The sequence below is a fragment of the Prenolepis imparis genome, unplaced genomic scaffold (assembly GCF_030444845.1).
Source record: "Prenolepis imparis isolate NDT839.2.m4 unplaced genomic scaffold, iyPreImpa1.0 SCAF_10, whole genome shotgun sequence".
In the NCBI taxonomy this organism is placed as follows: domain Eukaryota; kingdom Metazoa; phylum Arthropoda; class Insecta; order Hymenoptera; family Formicidae; genus Prenolepis; species Prenolepis imparis.
In genome coordinates this window covers 14682266-14700967 of record NW_028141168.1, presented here as the reverse complement: position 1 = coordinate 14700967, position 18702 = coordinate 14682266, and the positions used below count along the sequence as shown (strand labels likewise).

General features: G+C 37.3%; 2 protein-coding genes across 4 annotated transcripts; one reads left to right on the top strand and one right to left on the bottom strand.

The window, feature by feature from the left end:
- Positions 1 to 315: 315 nt before the first annotated feature.
- Positions 316 to 3634, bottom strand: LOC145942336 (ubiquitin carboxyl-terminal hydrolase MINDY-3 homolog). The gene is made up of 5 exons (XM_083048962.1): positions 3290 to 3634; positions 2550 to 2949; positions 2181 to 2449; positions 1744 to 2041; positions 316 to 1599 (listed from the first exon to the last, which is right to left on the bottom strand). The coding sequence occupies exons 1-5, from the start codon at positions 3393 to 3395 to the stop codon at positions 1293 to 1295; spliced, it is 1380 nt and encodes a 459-aa protein (XP_082905088.1). The 5' UTR covers positions 3396 to 3634; the 3' UTR covers positions 316 to 1292.
- A 682-nt stretch (positions 3635 to 4316) lies between these two features.
- Positions 4317 to 18683, top strand: LOC145941871 (uncharacterized). 3 transcript variants are annotated; one of them, XR_014426243.1, is made up of 6 exons: positions 4317 to 4354; positions 4952 to 5050; positions 7190 to 7418; positions 7505 to 8038; positions 13962 to 14357; positions 16668 to 16806. XR_014426243.1 is itself a non-coding variant. In XM_083048237.1 (3 exons), the coding sequence occupies exons 1-3, from the start codon at positions 14533 to 14535 to the stop codon at positions 18248 to 18250; spliced, it is 576 nt and encodes a 191-aa protein (XP_082904363.1). In that variant the 5' UTR covers positions 14424 to 14532; the 3' UTR covers positions 18251 to 18683. The 3 variants fall into 3 exon arrangements, 1 of the variants encoding a protein (XP_082904363.1); XR_014426242.1 differs by having other exon boundaries at positions 4952 to 5264; XM_083048237.1 differs by lacking the exons at positions 4317 to 4354; positions 4952 to 5050; positions 7190 to 7418; positions 7505 to 8038; positions 13962 to 14357 and adding exons at positions 14424 to 14547; positions 18149 to 18683 and having other exon boundaries at positions 16668 to 17126.
- The last annotated feature ends 19 nt before the right edge of the window (positions 18684 to 18702 follow it).

Here is an 18702-nt window from a genome sequence, read left to right as displayed (position 1 = left end):
TAAATTTCTAACATATAAAACTGATTTGTATTAGTGTATCAAAGAATTATGACAAGAAGAATGATTTAAAATAACGTTTATTTAACTGAAGAGTAATGGGTTAAAAAAATATTGGAATTTACGAGTTGTATTTACTATAAAAGATTTTTATCTTAGATTATAGGTTATATTTCAATTATTGCAAAACGAAGTCAAATTGTGGTAACTATTTTTAATCAAAAGTAGTAAGTTTATTAACATTACTGCGCTTTTGCAATAGTTATATAAAATAAACATTAATCAAATAATTATGAAAATTAACAAGTAATATTTCGAAAATATTTATATTTTGTCGCACATTAATTTTCATAAAAATCATATAGTCCTGTGTTGCTTGCTATATTATCAAGAAAAAAAATATTTGAAATTTAATTTGAAAAAGTGTTTTCTTTAAAGCAACGTAAAAGTCATACTTGTAGCAAGAATTGTGAAATAATGGCATATGCAAAGTCTCAAAATGATGACATTGCATATTTTTTTATATAGTTTTTGTATAATAATATTGTATATAATATATTGCATAATATATTATATAATTATAATATTATATATTACATAATACTTATCTATTATATAATATACAACAAATTGAATTTTGTTTAAGCTCGCCTAAAGAATCCATTATTTTCTGCCACAAAACACAACGAATAATTTTATTATGAAATAAGCTGCGCGAGAGTAAGTAGAATTCTTTTGAGAACCTTGTCTTGTGTCATTGTAGTAAGCTATTTGCAATCGACCATCATTAAATTCTATCGTGCTGAGAAGTTTCATTAAGATATTTTTTTTTTGCAAAATATTTAAATAGAAATTGTAGTTTTAAATAATACATATTAAAGGTCCCCAAAATACACTTTAATCTCACTGACACAGACGGTGCAATATTTTGACGTTAAATGACGTAAAATACTTGTAATAGATTTTTACTTTGACCATGTGTGTTACAATTATTATATTTTCGTGGAAATAAATAACATTTCTTATTGGCAGGAGTGTCTCACCAATATTCATCAATACGAATCAGAGGATGGCCGATTTGACTAGACTACGGTCTTAAAATGGTAATTCTCTCTCAAGAATATTCTATAGAAGCGCTCGGTCAAGTCACTCTACGCGTTCGGCCCTATTTGTGTTTGTGTTCAGTGTATGTATGTGTATATATATATATGTGTGTGTGTGTGTGTGTGTGTGTGTGTGTGTGTGTATATATATATATATATATATATATATATATATATTACAGTTTATAAATTCTAATTTAAACTAGGATTCTGTCCTATGTCCCACTGTATCTCAATCCTTGGCCACTTTGTCTGCAGGACTGTCAGCATTGGATTGCTATCCATGATACACTTTACGGTGCACTCGAGCAATACTGCCTGTCCCATGTGATACTTGACTCTATTTTCCAGATTGCTACGTTGCAGACCATTGTAGTGATACAAAACGAACGTGTCCGGGCACATACATGGTTCCTCGGGGAAAAATTCATCCATAAACAATGCGAGAAGTATTATTCCTAGATTTTCACTATCCAGTTTCCTCCTTATAATATTGACGCTGCAACAATATTTCAATTTTTCATGAAAATATTTTGACGGTGAAATTTTATACAAGCACTTTTATATTTCAGCTTCAACAATGCAGTATCGATACGAATAATGTACAGAGAAAATAAGCAAGATAAAGAAAAGGAGCACGTACTATTCTGCATCAGTTACCAGCCCTAATTCCGCCATTACATTCTGCAATTGATTTGCTGCGATAAAATTATTCCCTTCCGGATCAAAGCGTTTAAAAATTCTTCGTGCCTGTTCCGCCGGTGTTTCCGGACTCACTAATCGTTTCTCCGTAGAAAAGAGCACAGTTAAATGCGTGTCTGATCCCAACACCCAAATTGGATGCGACGGTGATTTTAGAAATGTTCCCACTTCGCAATAACGTAAGTGCTCCAACAGAGTCAAGAATCCCACTTTATTCTGTTTATCTATCCCACGTAATTCTGCAAAATACAATGCATAATATGTTAATGTAGAAAAAGAAGGATTTATTATGTATAAATTATACATTAAGTGATACATAGAATTGCGATATATAAATAGTCATGTTGAGTTTAAAGAAATACAAAACATTCATCTCACTTAATCCACTAATATCTTGATCATGATCCCAAACATGACTGACTGCTCGGCCAGTGAGCATTAAATTTATTAAATTTTGACTTCCATATCCATAGGTGGAGTCGATCATGGGTTCTATGGGTTCCAACATTTCGAGACATATTTCTGGAGCTCCTTTTGTACACATCACTGTGTAAAGTAACAACAATACGCCATACTGATCTTTCAACATTCCAATTCGTTCTGTGAAGAAATCCTCTACGTCGTCGATATTTCTTGTAATAAATATCCTGAAATATAATAAGTGAAAATATAAGCAATGGCTAACTATTTTAAAAAATAGTTTCATCCACGATTAAAGGTATATATATCTTCTGGCATAAACTATACCTTAATTGAGAATGAAAAACTTCTGATTCTAATTGCGCTTGTTTTGTAACTTGCGTATCACTAATTTGATTAGCTTCGCTAGTATCTTGGGCTGAATTTATTGCAGGTTCTGTCAACTTAGAATCGGAGCCTTCACTGCTGGATACAAAGCCATTGGAATCATTGGCATATACTATCGAATACTTAGGATCCCGAATGTTGACAGCTTGATTTATAATTTCAATCATAGCCTTTATAAGTAATTGATCACATTTTTCGGCCTTGTAAGTCTTCCAAGTGACCACATCACTCTCCAATAGTAACTGTTTCAAGATAAATGCTTGAACCGAGGCTATCACAGCGCAAGGCCCTCCTTCTCTCTGTACAAGTGCGGTAGGTTCGTCTATACTGAAGTAAAAGCCTGTAAAACGATTAATTATTATATCTACGCGTCTAAAAAATGTGTAGCAATAAGCTTATAGTATTTCATTATAAAATAATATGATTCTCTGTATTATATAAAAGCACACATGCGTATCCTCTAAATTTTATTCAAATTATCTGAAATCGATTCCACAGAATTACGAAGCGAGAGAGTCTGCAGAACACAAGGGACATGGTGAAAGTGAATTCTCAAGCCGTCTTCAGAAAAAATGATTACAATCATCACTGCTGATCGGCCATTACACCGATTACACCGGCGCGATACGACGTTACATTATCTGTCTACGAAATGCCACGAGGTAATAACTCTTCGCTACCTTGCGCCCATCGCTTAAAAATATCCTCCTTGACGGTCGAACCCCAGAGGAGGGTTTTAATGTTTTTCAGGAGCTCGTCGTCGCCTGTGATGACATTTTCGGCCATTATCTTCCGGATGCCCTCGATATACGGGAGATTAAAACGCGCCGTGTACACAAATCTTATCTGGTGATGATCATAATATTACTTTCGGGGGCTTTTTTCGTTGGCTTTCTCGTGGGATCTCGCGAAGGATTAATCGCTCACATATAGGTACACCACCCCGATAACCTATTTTGTACAACAGACAACTGCCAAGTACGCCGCCATTTTGAACGGTCTCTCCTTTCAGCGAGTTCGCTTTCGACCATAGACTTGTCAAACTTGTAGACGGAGCCTTTTGCGAGATGAAATTGATAATAAATGATAGGAGGCGATACGTAAATAGGGTAAATTATCTCGCAATCTTATTTCTCTAGAATGTCTCTTTTTATTAATTAATATTATTAATTAATTAATTAATTAATTATTTAATTAATAATATTAATAAGAGAATAATTATAAAAATTATTTTCTTGTAAAATTAGTCCCCAGATTTTTATTAAAATATTAAAGTATTTTGTATTAACCTTAAATGTTAATTAATTAATTAAAATTAATTAATTAAAATTAATTAAAATTAATTAATTAATTAACATTTAAGGTTAATACAATGCTTTAATATTTTAATAAAAATCTGGGGGTTAATTTTATAATACAAAATTTTTATAATTAATTTTATAATATAATTTTATAAAGACATCACGTGACCAAAATTGACGAATTGGTATCTTTATTTTTGGTCACGTGACGTCTTTTGACGCTAAAAATGAGCGTCGAGCGTCAGCATGAAAAGGCACCTTTATTCTCTCAATTTTGAATGCAGTTGTCTGAAGTGCGAACATACCCTTATGAGTTTTCATATCGATAAGCACGACTCAAAAGGACAATCGATATATCGAAATATCGCGAGAGCGGACATACACTCTCTCTCCCCCCTCTCTCTTTCTTTTGTATCGACGAGTCGTTGGGATAAGTGCGGAAAGGTAATTCAATTGCAATTTTATAACTTTAATCATAAAACTTTTCAATACGTTTGTATGTCTTGGCTAAGGACGCATTTGCGCGCGATAATTATTCTGTCACTGTTATTATATATAAATGAATAGTGCGTTCAAATTTTCTATACATATGATTTCATGGGAGTGGGGGAGAGGGGTTAAAAATAAGGTTATTGAAATGATTTATCAAAAATTCTTTTTCATCGCTTTATAGTATTTTACGTTTGATTTATTTAAAAGTATGTTAATCACATATAGCAGAATTAATGTACATACACTTTTTCGTAAAAAGATCGCCTATAAAAAGTGCGGATTATTATAACATTTTTGTCACAATAATATATTATATATATTTATTGTCGATATATATATAATTTTGTGTGTGTATATACAAAAGATATATATATATATATATATATATATATATATATATATATATATATTTGATTATATATAAGATGATATGATATATATAATATATATAATAGGGTATACATATAACCCTATATATATATGTATATATATAATGGATAACTTTTTGTACACTTTTTAATACATTCTATTCGTTATTGCTCGTAATAGGGCATTCCGAGTGAAAGTCACGACTCGTAAATCTCGGCGGAGAAGGCAAACGCATTCCGCGATGACTCGACGAGGCAGGCGATTGGAATTCCGAGGAAAGTACGGAAAACGTTTTTCACGGAAGGGAGATACAAAACGAGTCCTTTAGATACTCTCTTTGAAAAGCCCCAAATAATCATGAGGACTAAAATCTAAAGAGAGGAATGCGTCTTCGAGATGATCAGTATATATAAGTCAGTCGGTCGGTCAGCGATCGGTCAGCTACTTGTGTAAGCGAGACATCGCGGGAAACATGTTTGCGAGATGCAGAGAGGCGAGTGTATTAAAATTCGCGTTTACCTTTTTAAGGCATCGCGATGTATATTTTGTAAATTTTGTCGTGATATATTTTTTTCTTTCTCTTTTTTTTTTCGACCGTCGTTAACGAATCTTCTCGGTCAGCGAAGATGCCCCGCAGAGAGGAAACGAACGTCGTGACGACGACGAAGACACGTAACATTTTATGCAGACCACTTGGCGCATGACCTGCCAACGTTATTTTCTCCTCGAGCACTCGCCTCGCTACGCTAATCGCGTAGCGTAATTAGGTTCTGCCGGGCCTAATGAGTCATAACTATCCGTACGCATTCGCGGAGATCTTTCGTACATACTTTTTGCCGCAGTTCCGAGATCTTATGATCCTACTTATATACTTTTATTAGAAGTAGAATAACGAGGAAGTATATGTTGTTGTAACTTTTCGGAAGTTTACTCGTTACATTATTTATAATTGAAGCGACCCTGGCAACTATTCATATATACATATACGATATATATATATATATATATATATATATATATATATATATATAGCTTTGATATATGTATATTAAAATATATTTTATATATATTAGAATATTTAATTTAATGTATTCTATACACTGAGATAATTTTCTCTTAGAATTTACTCTAAAAATCATGGTAATCGTGGGATAATATGGTATGGAAAGAATTTTTTCTCTGATTAATATTTATCACAATAAAAATAATAATATCTATCACAATAAAACATGTTTGATTCATTTTATTAAACTGCATAGTAAAATTAATCAAACATATTTTATATTTTATTGTAATAGATATATATTATTATTTTTATTGATGATAAATATTATTAATCAGAGAAATTCTCATAAAATTCTTTCCATATCATATTGTCCTATGATTACCACCATGATTTTTAAAGTAAATTCTAAGAGAAAATTCTCTCCTGTGTATAATTATGATATATAATTATTATATATAAAATATCCTACAGAATGTTCTATATACAACTTTATATATTCTATATATAGAAGATATATATGTAGCACGATTAAACGTCCAAATCTCAGCTCTTAGATCTTAACCGAGCGTTAATGTCGAAATAATACACCGGAAACACATTCGCGACTAGTAATGGATCTTCCGTGCACTTTTGGCTTCAGAAACGATCCATTCATATAATTTTGCCGGCAATTACGGAGTAATATCGGAGAAAGGTATCTTTGTTATATAAGAGCGACTTCTCATTGTTAAGCTAGCGTTCTGCTTTAAGTTGTACGAACGTGCTTTGCAAGCACGTATTGAATACGTATAGAGCCCTTATTGGACTACGCATCGAAGATTGAAGATTAAAGATTAGAATTTGATTAATTGTAACTAAAATTTCTTTGTCCTGATTAGTGAAATTCCAATCTTCAATCTCAATCCTCATAACGTAATCTTATTCGGGCTTAACACGTGTGAATATTTTAAATACTTTAAATACCGACGCTAAGAAAAACTTGTTGAATTTAATATGTACATACACAACACACTCGCCCGATCGAGGTCACGATCTCTTATATGTGTTCTCTATTTTTCTACATACATTTGTATACTTTGAGACACAGCGAACGCATGGTCCATCGCTGAACCGGTGAACCACGTCGATTCCGGCCTGCTTTCGCTTTCGTGGTGTTGAAAGAATGAAATGAGTTTAGAATCTCTGTACATGTGTACACATATATACGCAGACGTACTCATCCCATTATACTCATGGAATCGGTAACGTTCCATCATTCGTCGTAATACTCGTGTGTAATTTACGGAATATTATCCGGAAATAATTCGGATACATCCTTCTCTTGAGTTAAAAGTGAAACGTCGAGAATACTAAACGATAGAAGCGGTCTATTACGAAACATACGTATTAAAGTCTGCTTATCATTTCCTTAGATTGTGCGATCGCTACTCCTCGGCTGTATCGTCGTGCAATTGACCTGGTTAACCGGAGGATCTACGCCAGATGACAAGAAGACAGCCGACAATTATAGTCGAACTATCTACTTGCCATCGAACTATCTACGAAATCCGATATTGAAGATTCACATGTATCAGGGATTCGAGATAAGTCCAGTAGAAACTCAACTCACAATGGAGGGTGACGGCGGGGAGAAACTGAGAGGTAAGAAAGAGAAAGAATTTTCGTGAGAGGAGATTGCGCTGCCAAGTGAAAATATTATTTCATAAGAATCCTTCGACCTTACGTAGACCAGCAAGCGAGCATTCGCGTCCCCGTGGAGGAGATCGGCGACGGCGACCACCGAGAGCGGAATTACGTCAGGGTCGCGCAAGGTGAAATCTCCCGTACTGACGAAAGGAATTCGCCGGAGAAGACGAAGGTCGACTTGAGTTTCCTCGACAACCTTGCCGGTCTGGCTCCCTATCTGCCCGATGTCGGGGATAGCAAGGAAGTGCCTTCTGATGCTGAATGGTACAGCATCCTCTTCAAATGGTTTCTGTCAAGATTACTAGGTACTACCAAGGCGACCACCGTCGATGGGAGGACAATCGTGCGCGAGACACCTGACACGCTTCCTCGTTCGAAAGTGCCTTCTGATGCTGAATGGTATAGCAGCATCTTCAACTGGTTTCTGTCAAGATTACTAGGCACTACCAGGGCTGCCAAGGCGACCGTCGATGGGACGACAATCGTGCGCGAGAGATCCTACTCCGACTCCGACCACCCTACTAATCCTACTCGTCCCAAGGTTACTTCCGCGTCGATCGCCCCATCGTCGCACGGTAATTATCAACAGCCTGTAGAAAATTATCTCTTATTGCAAAAGATGCGCGAAATTATTAACTCTGCCACTCCACCAATTCGAGATGCCGTTAATTTTAATAGAAATGTGACAATTGAAAGTGGAAAGTCAAAACAAAATACGTACAATGAAACAGTAAGAATTCATCCCGAATATTCGAAAATAATGCATCTATCGAACGTTTCCACCGATGCGCCCGCCGCAGGTTAATTGTCATCTCGATAAATATAGAATTACATGCTATTCAAAATTAATTTAACGCTCGGTTGATAATTGTGTCATTTGTAGATGTGGACGAAGATTTCTTGATTTCTTAATTCTTATGTAGAATGAAAGCGAGTGTAATTAAATAAGCATTTTATCACATGCGATCAAATAAAACATTCTTATCGTAAACAAATATATACATTATTTTTTTTATTTTTTTATTTTTTTACGTAAAGATAGAATATCTTTTGATGAATTATAGGCGAATATATTTGCGATATATTCATAGACGACAAAATTTTGTATACTATCTATTCATATATTAAAGCGGCTTATCGCAACGCGACGTTTAAGAGTTTTCTGATGCTTTCGCAAGTTTCATGCGATATTATGCGCATATGGTGAAATTCGTACGGTGAAATTTATCCGGTAAATCGGGCACAAGATGGAAGAGCGCATTGCCGAACAGGTGTCCCATTTTATACAATCAGATAATTTGTGATATTCGATATTCGATATACACCTATATGACGCATCATACGCTCCTCTCTCTCTCACTCTAACTCGGAGTATCTATATACTACGAACTGAGTATTCGCATACCGCGGGAAGCATATATAACGATTCGGTAAAGAAACACACGTAAGAGAGTTACACACGATGTGAGAAAAGAGAGGAAAAAGAAAACGAGATCGGCTGCATATATTCATAGAGATCACCGGGGGCAGATTAGGCGAAAAAGACCGAGATACATAGGCAGGTACATATATATGTTCCGGTTTAGCGGTCCGGTATTCGTTCCCGAGAGAGACGTGCGAATCGCGAGGTGTTGGTTTTGCAACACGCGGAGCGACGTGTAGTATATACGTACTCGCCGTAATTAGTTTGACTTTCACCCATCGCGTTCACCCATGCCATGCCGTCGTCCGTCCAAGTGGGCGGCCATGGTTGAGGACCTATGAGGCCCCCCTGCCCTCTCCTTTTCCCATTCGATTGGACCAATCGAAGACGGACGAGTCGGTGCGATTTTTCACACCGACAGGAGCAGATTTTGAAATCGATATGGGGGCCAGAGCCATATATATATATATGTACATATATCGGCCAAGGGCGTGCGCGCGTTTGAATTTCTCGGCCCTCTTTCTCTCTCTCTCTCTCTCTCTCTCCGAGAGATAAATATTATTATCTCCATTATTATCATATACATTACATTACGGGTCACAGACCACGCGGGAGAGTCCCGTAATCGATATCGTTTAAATGTCGGCGACGTATTAATAGATAGACAGATCCCGTCAGCCTTGAGAGTCCATCAGAGTCGAAAGTCTCTCTTAGATTCTCCGCGGTTTCGAAAGATTGGGAGAGATTCGGATTTTTCTCGGATAATTTTGGGATCTCTCTAGCGATTGAGTGTTATGTATATCTAAGGGTGGGCGAGAGAGAAAGAGAGATAGAAAGAAAGAAAGAGAGAGAAGAGAGGCGTCTGTATAATGCGATTTCGACACTCGGAGAGGATTATATTAGCAACCGGAGAAACCTTTTACCATTTTATATATAATCTCTTAGGACTGTTCTTTTGAAATTGCGTGTCGTGAATTGCGAATCTCCTCTGGCAGATATCCAGGCGTGCGTTTAACATTATAAGATATATGCTCCCAAGTCCCTTATTGCGACTTTCTGCGCCTTGGATTATGACATCGAAAGCGAAAAGTCATGTATTTCTTGCTAACGCTAAACCAAGATCAAACAGTTTGCGCGATTCGTGTTTGAAATAAATTTGTAAGAGACGCCAACGTCTGTCTTTTCGCGAATTGATAAATCATTTTGATTAATTATCGCGAGATTTTTCACTGAAAATTCACTTTTCACACGAATTCGCAGAAGATTAAAAACAGAGTTTCGTCATATCTCATTGATCGTGCTCGATTGACGTAAATCAGCTGATTTCTGTCAAATTAGCTGATTTCTGTCAAGTCATATTTACAGTATGAGAAAAAATTCTTTCATAATCCAAGAAATCGGGAGTCGTTGAACGAAGGTGCTAAAAAAAATGCGGACGTAATTCTAAATATCATATCCGTGGCATAATGCAGATGAGAGTGCGAGTTTTCGCGAAGGTGAACGCTATACAATAGAAGAGAATCCGGACGAATCGTCTGAGATTGAGAACGCAGCTCCCTCGATCTATCACGGTGACCCGCAAGAGATCTCTCCTAATCTCTCGGCTCTTGCTGGTGAAACTCGTCGTCCACAACGACTGCGACGACGACGACCATTAGTCGCGTAACTTTCATGCGAAAATCGTATAATGTTATTAATTAGAATCGACATTTGCGCGTGACAGCTTCGCAGCTTTCGCGACGACACTTTGTATATATACAAGGTGCGGATCGATTTTTCCAATTGTGCAGCCACGAGAATAAACATTAAGTAATCGACCTCCTATGTAGTCGAATAGGTGTGTACGAGAGTAAACTTCGGGACTTATCGCGCCGATTATATCACTTATAGTTAATTGTTTACGAGCTTCTATTATGATTTCTCGTTTGTAATGACCGGGGAAAATAACATTGCCGATGATTGTACAGAGATGGATGAAGGGAAGAGGGGAGGAAAAATCATTCTCAAATCACGCAATCGCTCTCGTCAATCGGGGTGAGCAAAGTACCCGCGTCTAACATATAATAATAAATAATATATGTGTGCGCGCGTTAAAGAGAGCTGCGTCATACTATGTACATGTAATATTACACGGCGAGTACGTTCACTCGCGTCCGAGGAGCCGACGAACGCGGCGTAAAATTTATGTAGCGTCGGATTTATGCGCTCGCGCGACTCGCTCTGATACCTTCGACCTGATAACGTCGCAAAGAGATGTACCTAACGCGATCGCGATAAATAGAAGGCGGGGAAGAAGAAAACAATTCCGACCGGATATCATCGAATATCTCTTCTTTCTTCGCGAGCTCTCCAGAAACGAAACGGAGAATCATATATGTATATTTCAAAAATCTAATCATATTTTTTTCTCTCTTTTCTGCATCTGTCAAAAACACGTGTCTGATCCGCCGCGAGGCAGATCGTATATCTCGCGATCCGCATAATTAAGAGTATCTCGGACCGATCGGGTTTTTAATAGGCCTAATTGGTGACAAGTTAAGGCATATTAATTGGATTTATATGGGGGGAGAAACCTCCTTATTATATACGGAATAAATCAACGAAAATTCCACTTCGTTTATTTTATAGTCGATTAATTTGCACGAAATATGTCAATTTTCAAGGAGGGGAGATGACTGTAACAAAAACTACGCTTTATCTTTTTCAGTAGAGTAGCTATTGAAAAATTTTAAATGACAATAGAGGTCGAATGTCACATTTTATTTCAAAGGTCTTTCGAGTTCCTTCACAGCTGTTTATTTAAATTTAAATAGATATTTTTTGAAAATTTATATATAGTATAGAAAATTATACATATTTATTGTGGAACTCATACATGATATATATTTAATTAACTCTATCGCTTTCATATTGATATATATATACATATGATATTTTGTCACACTTTAAAAATGTTTTATATAAAAAATATACATCTTAAAAAAGAGTTCCGCAAATATATATTATATGTATAATATATTTATATATGTATAATATGTATATATATTTTCTGATTTTCAATTGGCGCATCCTTTTTACATAACTTTGATAAAAAAAAAATGTTTTAAATTAACGCACTTGATTTGCTACTTTTAAGACATTTTTAAAATTTGTTTTCGCGAATGTATACGTATACATGTATAACTTCCGCCACGATGACATTTCCGATAAATAACTCGGCGGTCAAGCGCCCGAGTATGAAATCCGTGAGTGAAATGCTCGGACATGCGAATGCGCGACGCATATCAAAGCTCTTGGAGAAGCGCATTCACGATATCCCGCGATCCTTACACGTTTTACAAATGCCGGTCATATCCCTCCAGGCAACTATAGATCGCGTAACGCGCGCGACCGACAAGAGAAGCGAATTCGCATTCGCACGTCCCGTTGCTCTCCTCCCGCGTCGTCCAGAGACCTACCGGATAATCGCACGGCAACAAAGTAACGTTGTACGTATATGTACGTGCGTTACTCGCGGAAGAAAGTTATACATTGGGTAACGAAGCGATCGTCCGACGTCCGGTATAGTGGTAGCGGGGGTCTCTCCGGGTGTAGATAATGAGTCTTTACGGAGTATTATATCGGGATTGGGATTTGCATATACAGTAGCTGCGGTTTTCTTTTTTTTTTTTTACATCTTCTGTGTTTAGAAGCTATACTCTCTTTCTCTCTCTCTCTAAACTCCGACGCGTTTGCTACGAGCAAATAATGAATAATTCATTGGTACCAATCGATCGAGAGTAGGTAGTTATGTCAAGAGCGGTTTCGCACCAGCATTCTCGATTACGATATGAGCAATGAATAACTCCTCGTTTCCAGCATCGGCATTTTTTAGACACCTACCTGATAGTTAATCGGATATTTAAATCCCTCCCTCTCTTCCGATAGTAAAATATAGCTTTTTATTAACTTATTGCGATGACGCACGCATTTCTGTCGTCCAGAAATACCTTTTCACGCATTTTACGTAATGCGTATATAGAATATGCGGTAACCCGGTGTCTCGGGTACGAAGAAAGTGAAAAGTATTTCAGCATCATCTTCCAGGGGACGATATTATTATTTTCATTTACTCGCAAAAATCTATCTCCGTTTTAAATTCGCGTTTGAAACTCGCTCGCAGTTTCCTCAATTATTTCGTATTCCCTCTTGGTGAACGGTGTCGGATATTAGAATTGTCCGACGTAATTACTCTGAGACTCCGAGATTAAAGAACGAAACGATCGGTGGTGAATTTTATATAGGTATAGTTTATTTGTCGATTTTAATATTAAATTGACTTTATACTAAATACGAGAAATGTATAATAGCTTTTACTTTTGCGAAACACATTTATCATCTCTGAGTCGAGCGCACGAGTAGATAAAAAAAAATTTGATGTTTTGCGAGCGCGTTTCAAATCATTATAGCTATATCAAAAAAATGTATTCTCGAAGAGGATTATATGTTATAAAATTTCTCGTAACATATATTCTCAAGCGTTTTTAAACCATCTTTTAAAATTAAGAATATATTCTTTGTTAATAACAGTGTTTTTTTTTTAACATATATGGTAATATAGTGTTGCAATTTATTATGCACTGCAGTGTTTGTCACTAAATGATTTTAGTTTATTAGAAGACTGGATGAAATTAACAAATCAAAAAAGAAAACTTGAGCGATTTAAGAGAAATGTTCACGAATAAATAACGTGTAACCCAATTATAAATCGTTCAAGACCCAGGTCTCGTACCTCATGCTTGATCTATACTTTGTTTGCCTGTGTGCTATAAAATAATATACTTTCTTGTTAATGTAAAAATAAATTTCGTCCACATTTTTATAAACTATAGACTTTTTATAGGATTATAAATTTTATAGTAGTATAAATATACTTATATTTTATAAAAATTAGATTTTTGTAAAATATCTGACACTATAATCTTCCACTAAAAAATTCCCATCTTAAACCAAGAGAATCCTTTTGAATGTATTCTAAATAAATAAATAGAAATAAATTAAGTTCAGTGTATAATTCAGTGATTGATAATTTTCAGACTGGCATACAAGACGCCTCAAGATCGGATTGATCATCGATAATCGTCGTGAGAAAATTGACTTTCATCTCGATGATATACAGGAAGAAAAATCTCGGTCAAGCGACGTCAGAGAGCTAGGCGGCAAATTGTTCCGCGGGACGATGAATCTTCATCTCGAGTACTTTCATTTTCTCCGTGCCGAGTCGCACCTCGTGGATAAGACGTCTGTTCGATCGCCGGGTCGAGAACTCTGCTGCGAGGAGAGCCTTCTCCGCCGAGAAGGAGGGCGGCGGATGATGATGACGCGAAAGAAGAGTCGAACCCCCTAAAGAGAGGGCTCGCGTAACGACGACGACGATGTTGGAGACGTACCCGACCACCGCGTCCACCTTCCTGTGCCTTCCTTTTCCGTAGGTAGGTATCCCCTCGGTGGCCTCTATAAAAGTTCGGAAGAGTCTCGACCGCACGCCACACGCGTGAAAGCTCGCAAGTGAAACGCCGCCCGCTCTCGACACGTTCCTCTTTTTCTACGTGCCTCACATTTCGGGAGTTACCACCTGAATATTATCCGAATACACACGTAGGAGAAATGCGGACCGCCGCAGTAAGTAAACGCGATCAACCTTAATTATTATTCGATACTTCGCTCCGGGGGACGAGGGGGACCTCGAGTTCCAAATACCGCTGAGGGATATTTTGCGTTTTTTTTTTTTTTTTTATCGGTATCATCTCACGTTTTAAAGAATTTTATAAATATACAGATCGACGAGAATGATTTCGATCTAATTCTATTTCTCAAGAGTGTAATTCGTTTAAAGCGCAATAAGGTATATTAAAGATTTCACGCTACTTTACGCACGCTACGTAATGGCATACATATATTTTACTTTTACGATTACTCATCTCGTCGATCGTGTAATAATAAAAGAAGGTATTTTATTACGATGGCTACGTAATATATATCTGCGAGGACGAGTGTATAATTTGATCGAGTCAGAACCTTCGCATTATTTATATTCGGAGCGCAATCTTCGAAGATTAAACAAATACATCTCAAGGAACACTCGAAACCGGTTACTGATTGTGAGTTTAAACGTCGATTGGCGCAATCCTCTTACCGAGTAACGAGCGATCGAGTGACCAGGTGCATTTAACGAGAGTAACTTTCGGTTCGTCCTTGCGAAATCGCGCTGATACATTCCCATCTCGTCTCTTTCATTTCTCTCTCTCTCTTTCTGATTTGTTCATCATTTTTCTCATTACGTCGGTAAAAAAAAAGAGATTGACTTTATACGAAAAAAATATATCTTTGAAAGATATTCGCTTTCTACTCGCGAATCGGCGTCTCGAGTAATACAGATCTACTAGGTCTTCGCGAGTCTGCTCGTTTACATCATCGGTTCCAGTGACCGGGCGTCTGCTTCTTTTTTTTTTTCTTCTTTCTTTTAGACGATGGAAAGTGACCTGGCGCGTTTTCCCGCACAAAAAGAAAGAGAGAGAGAGAGAGAGAAAAAGCGTGTATGAATCCCGCGGATTCGCAACCGCGGCTGCACGGTGTAAAAGTAAAAGGGGATTCTCCCGCCCTCTCCCACCCGCTTATTCACCGACACGGTCTTGATAATTATACCTAGGAAAATAGCGAAAGCAGCTCTTCGCTCTTGCTCTCAAAAGTTCTCCCGACACCGTCGACCGTTCTAAAGCATGATTAAACGATCGCAGGTCGTTAAGTGAGTAGGAAGCTTCGCTCGAGCGAGGCCCCCGAGTTTTATCGCGCATACATTGACGTGCGACACGAGAAGAGCGCATCTCTTCTTCGCTTCTTCCGCGCTAATATATATAGATATACACAACATGCCCCGACCGGGAAATGTGGGAATGGAAAATGCTATTCTATAAGATCGTAACACTCTCTCTCACATGTTCCGCGGTGAAAAGATAAGAGATCGATCGTTGCGAAGAAGAGCGATTGAATTGATGGTTAAAAGGATCGACTCATTGAAAAATTCATTGAACTCGCTAACGAGTTTCCTACATTCGATTACGATACACGAGAAAGTATCGCACAATTTCGAGACAACTTTATCGAGAAATATACGTTGTACGCGGTGGTTACGTGATTGCGCAGAGTCAAAAGTCATCGCACGACAAGTCGCGGTCCGCGAACAAATCGTTTGATAGTGATGGATCGCACGAATGGAGAAATATCCATTGCAAATCAGCCCCTTAACAAACGACATGCTTTCGCGCGCACATATTTCACCCATTCACGGACGATAATTTATACGTACACACACACATTATATATATGTATATAATATATATGTACATATATATATATATATATATATATATATATATATTATATATTATCTATATATACATATTACATTACGCGAGTTATCAAAAAGCATAATACATTCGCTAATATGATGAATTATTAATAAATTGTTAATTATATTGTAATTAACAATTATAAATAAACAACAATTAAATATATAACATATATAGCAATATACAACCATATATATATATATATATATATATATATATATATATATATATAATAAACGCTTAATAAATAATTTATTAATAATTCATCATATATTACGCTTCGCGATAACTCGCGTAACGAGTTAATTTACTACTATATATTATAATTAACAAATAGTTAATTACACGCTCATTTAACGAGAATGATATATAAATATATTAATGATATTTTAGGGTACGATTTTTGTGATTGCCTGTTCGTCGATCGCGTTGGTGATCGCAAAACCAGCGCCGGAGGCGCCGGTGAGCTCGTACTTTCCACCCTCCGGCGGGGGTGGCGGGAGCTACGGGCCACCCGCGGACCGTTATGGGCCGCCGCAGCAGAATCCGGTGATCCACAAGCACGTGTACGTCCACGTGCCGCCGCCGGAAGCGCCCGAGTACAAGGCGCCCAAGCACGTGCCGTTGCCGCAGCCGCCACAGAAGCACTACAAGATCGTCTTCATCAAAGCGCCGACGCCGCCTACGCCGACCGCGCCGCAATTGCCGCCGCTACCGCAGCCGGACGAGGAGAAGACGCTCATCTATGTCCTGGTGAAGAAACCCGAGGAGGCACCCGAGATCAATCTGCCCACCATCACGCCGACGCAGCCCAGCAAGCCCGAGGTCTACTTCATCCGCTATAAGACTCAGGTAATGCCATTTTTTTTTCTTCTCCCTGTACACGTAATTCGCGGCTGAATTTTTCCGCGATAGTTTATCTCTATCGTCTATATCTTCCTCTGTAAGGGGAACAGACAAAAAATTAATTATATCATTTTTTTAAGCGACTGAAAAAATTGCACAATTTATTTTTAATATATTATTATATATATATATATATATATATATATATATATATATATATATATATAAACTGCTACCAAAGCGAGTCTTCTATCGAGCCTCGGTTAGACATATCTCCTCGGATAGGGGAAATATGTCCCAATAATGAAAGAGGAAAGTGTGGCGCTTCGCTCACGGAATGTAAATTGCTCATTTGGATGATAAAGCGAACGAGGCGACGTAATTTTATTTTTTGCGTAGGTGTTTTAGAAGCTAGACGCGTGTCATAAACGATATTCGCACGTCATATATTTTAGCGAGTATTTAACGCTTATAAAGTTAATCCGATCGCGAATCGTTTATTCGTGGCTGGACTTTTTATAAAAAATTGTCAAGATAATTGCCATATTGGCGATTTGAATAATTGTGGAAAGTTTCTCCTCTCTCTCTCAGTTATAATGATACTCGTTGAAAATTTCTAGAACAAAATCTCAGAGATGCAACTATTATAATTATACCGCTCATGCTCATCGGCTGCACAGAGAGTTCTTTGTTGCAAAGAAAATATCTAATTATATTATTACGCATTCCGCTTAGCGAAGTGAATCGACCGAGGAATATTTTTTTACAGCATCAATCAGCTCTACCGAGAGATCTCTCTTGGCTTCTAAATTGCTTCGAGCTACGTGTACCGACGAGATTTAAATTACGCGAGAGAGAAACTATCCACCGAATTCTATCAAATTGTAATCGCATCAGAAAAGGTCACGAGGATTACGAGTAGAAAAAATATTTTACGCGTGTATATAATATATATATCGTTTAGTCTTTCTCCCTCTGTATCTCTCTCTTTTTTATCCCTTTACATATTTTATTTTTATGCATTACAGAAGGAAACACAGGGCGGCGAATACGGTCCACCAGGACAACAACCTGGACAACCCATCGACAGTTATGGAGCACCGCATCCGGGTCCCAGCGGGCCGTATTAAATTTGTCGTGAAAAATTAATCGAGAATCGCACCGTCCTCGAAAAACTCGGCCGTCTTCGCTCTCGTAGATGGCTTCTTTATTCTCGATCACATTTTTTTCCCACAATGACGCGGACGTGAATCCGGGAAACCCGGATACACTTTGATCTTAATAACCGTAGGAGAGATGTATATATATATATCGTCTGTGTATCTCGTAAGATAGATCGCATGGTGTTTTTTAAAAGATGCTTAAGAGGCGGACGCCTTCGTTTACTCGCACGCACATATAGATATCTATATGTGCGTGATCCTCTGAATATAACTGACCGAGTATGATCAAGTACGATCAAGAGAGAGAGAGAGAGAGAGAGAGAGAGAGAGAGAGAAAGATCGTGTCTCTCTCTTCTCTTAAAAAGAGAGATGCAAAAGAAATCATTTTATACTAGTATATACGAGCGTCGATGTTTCTT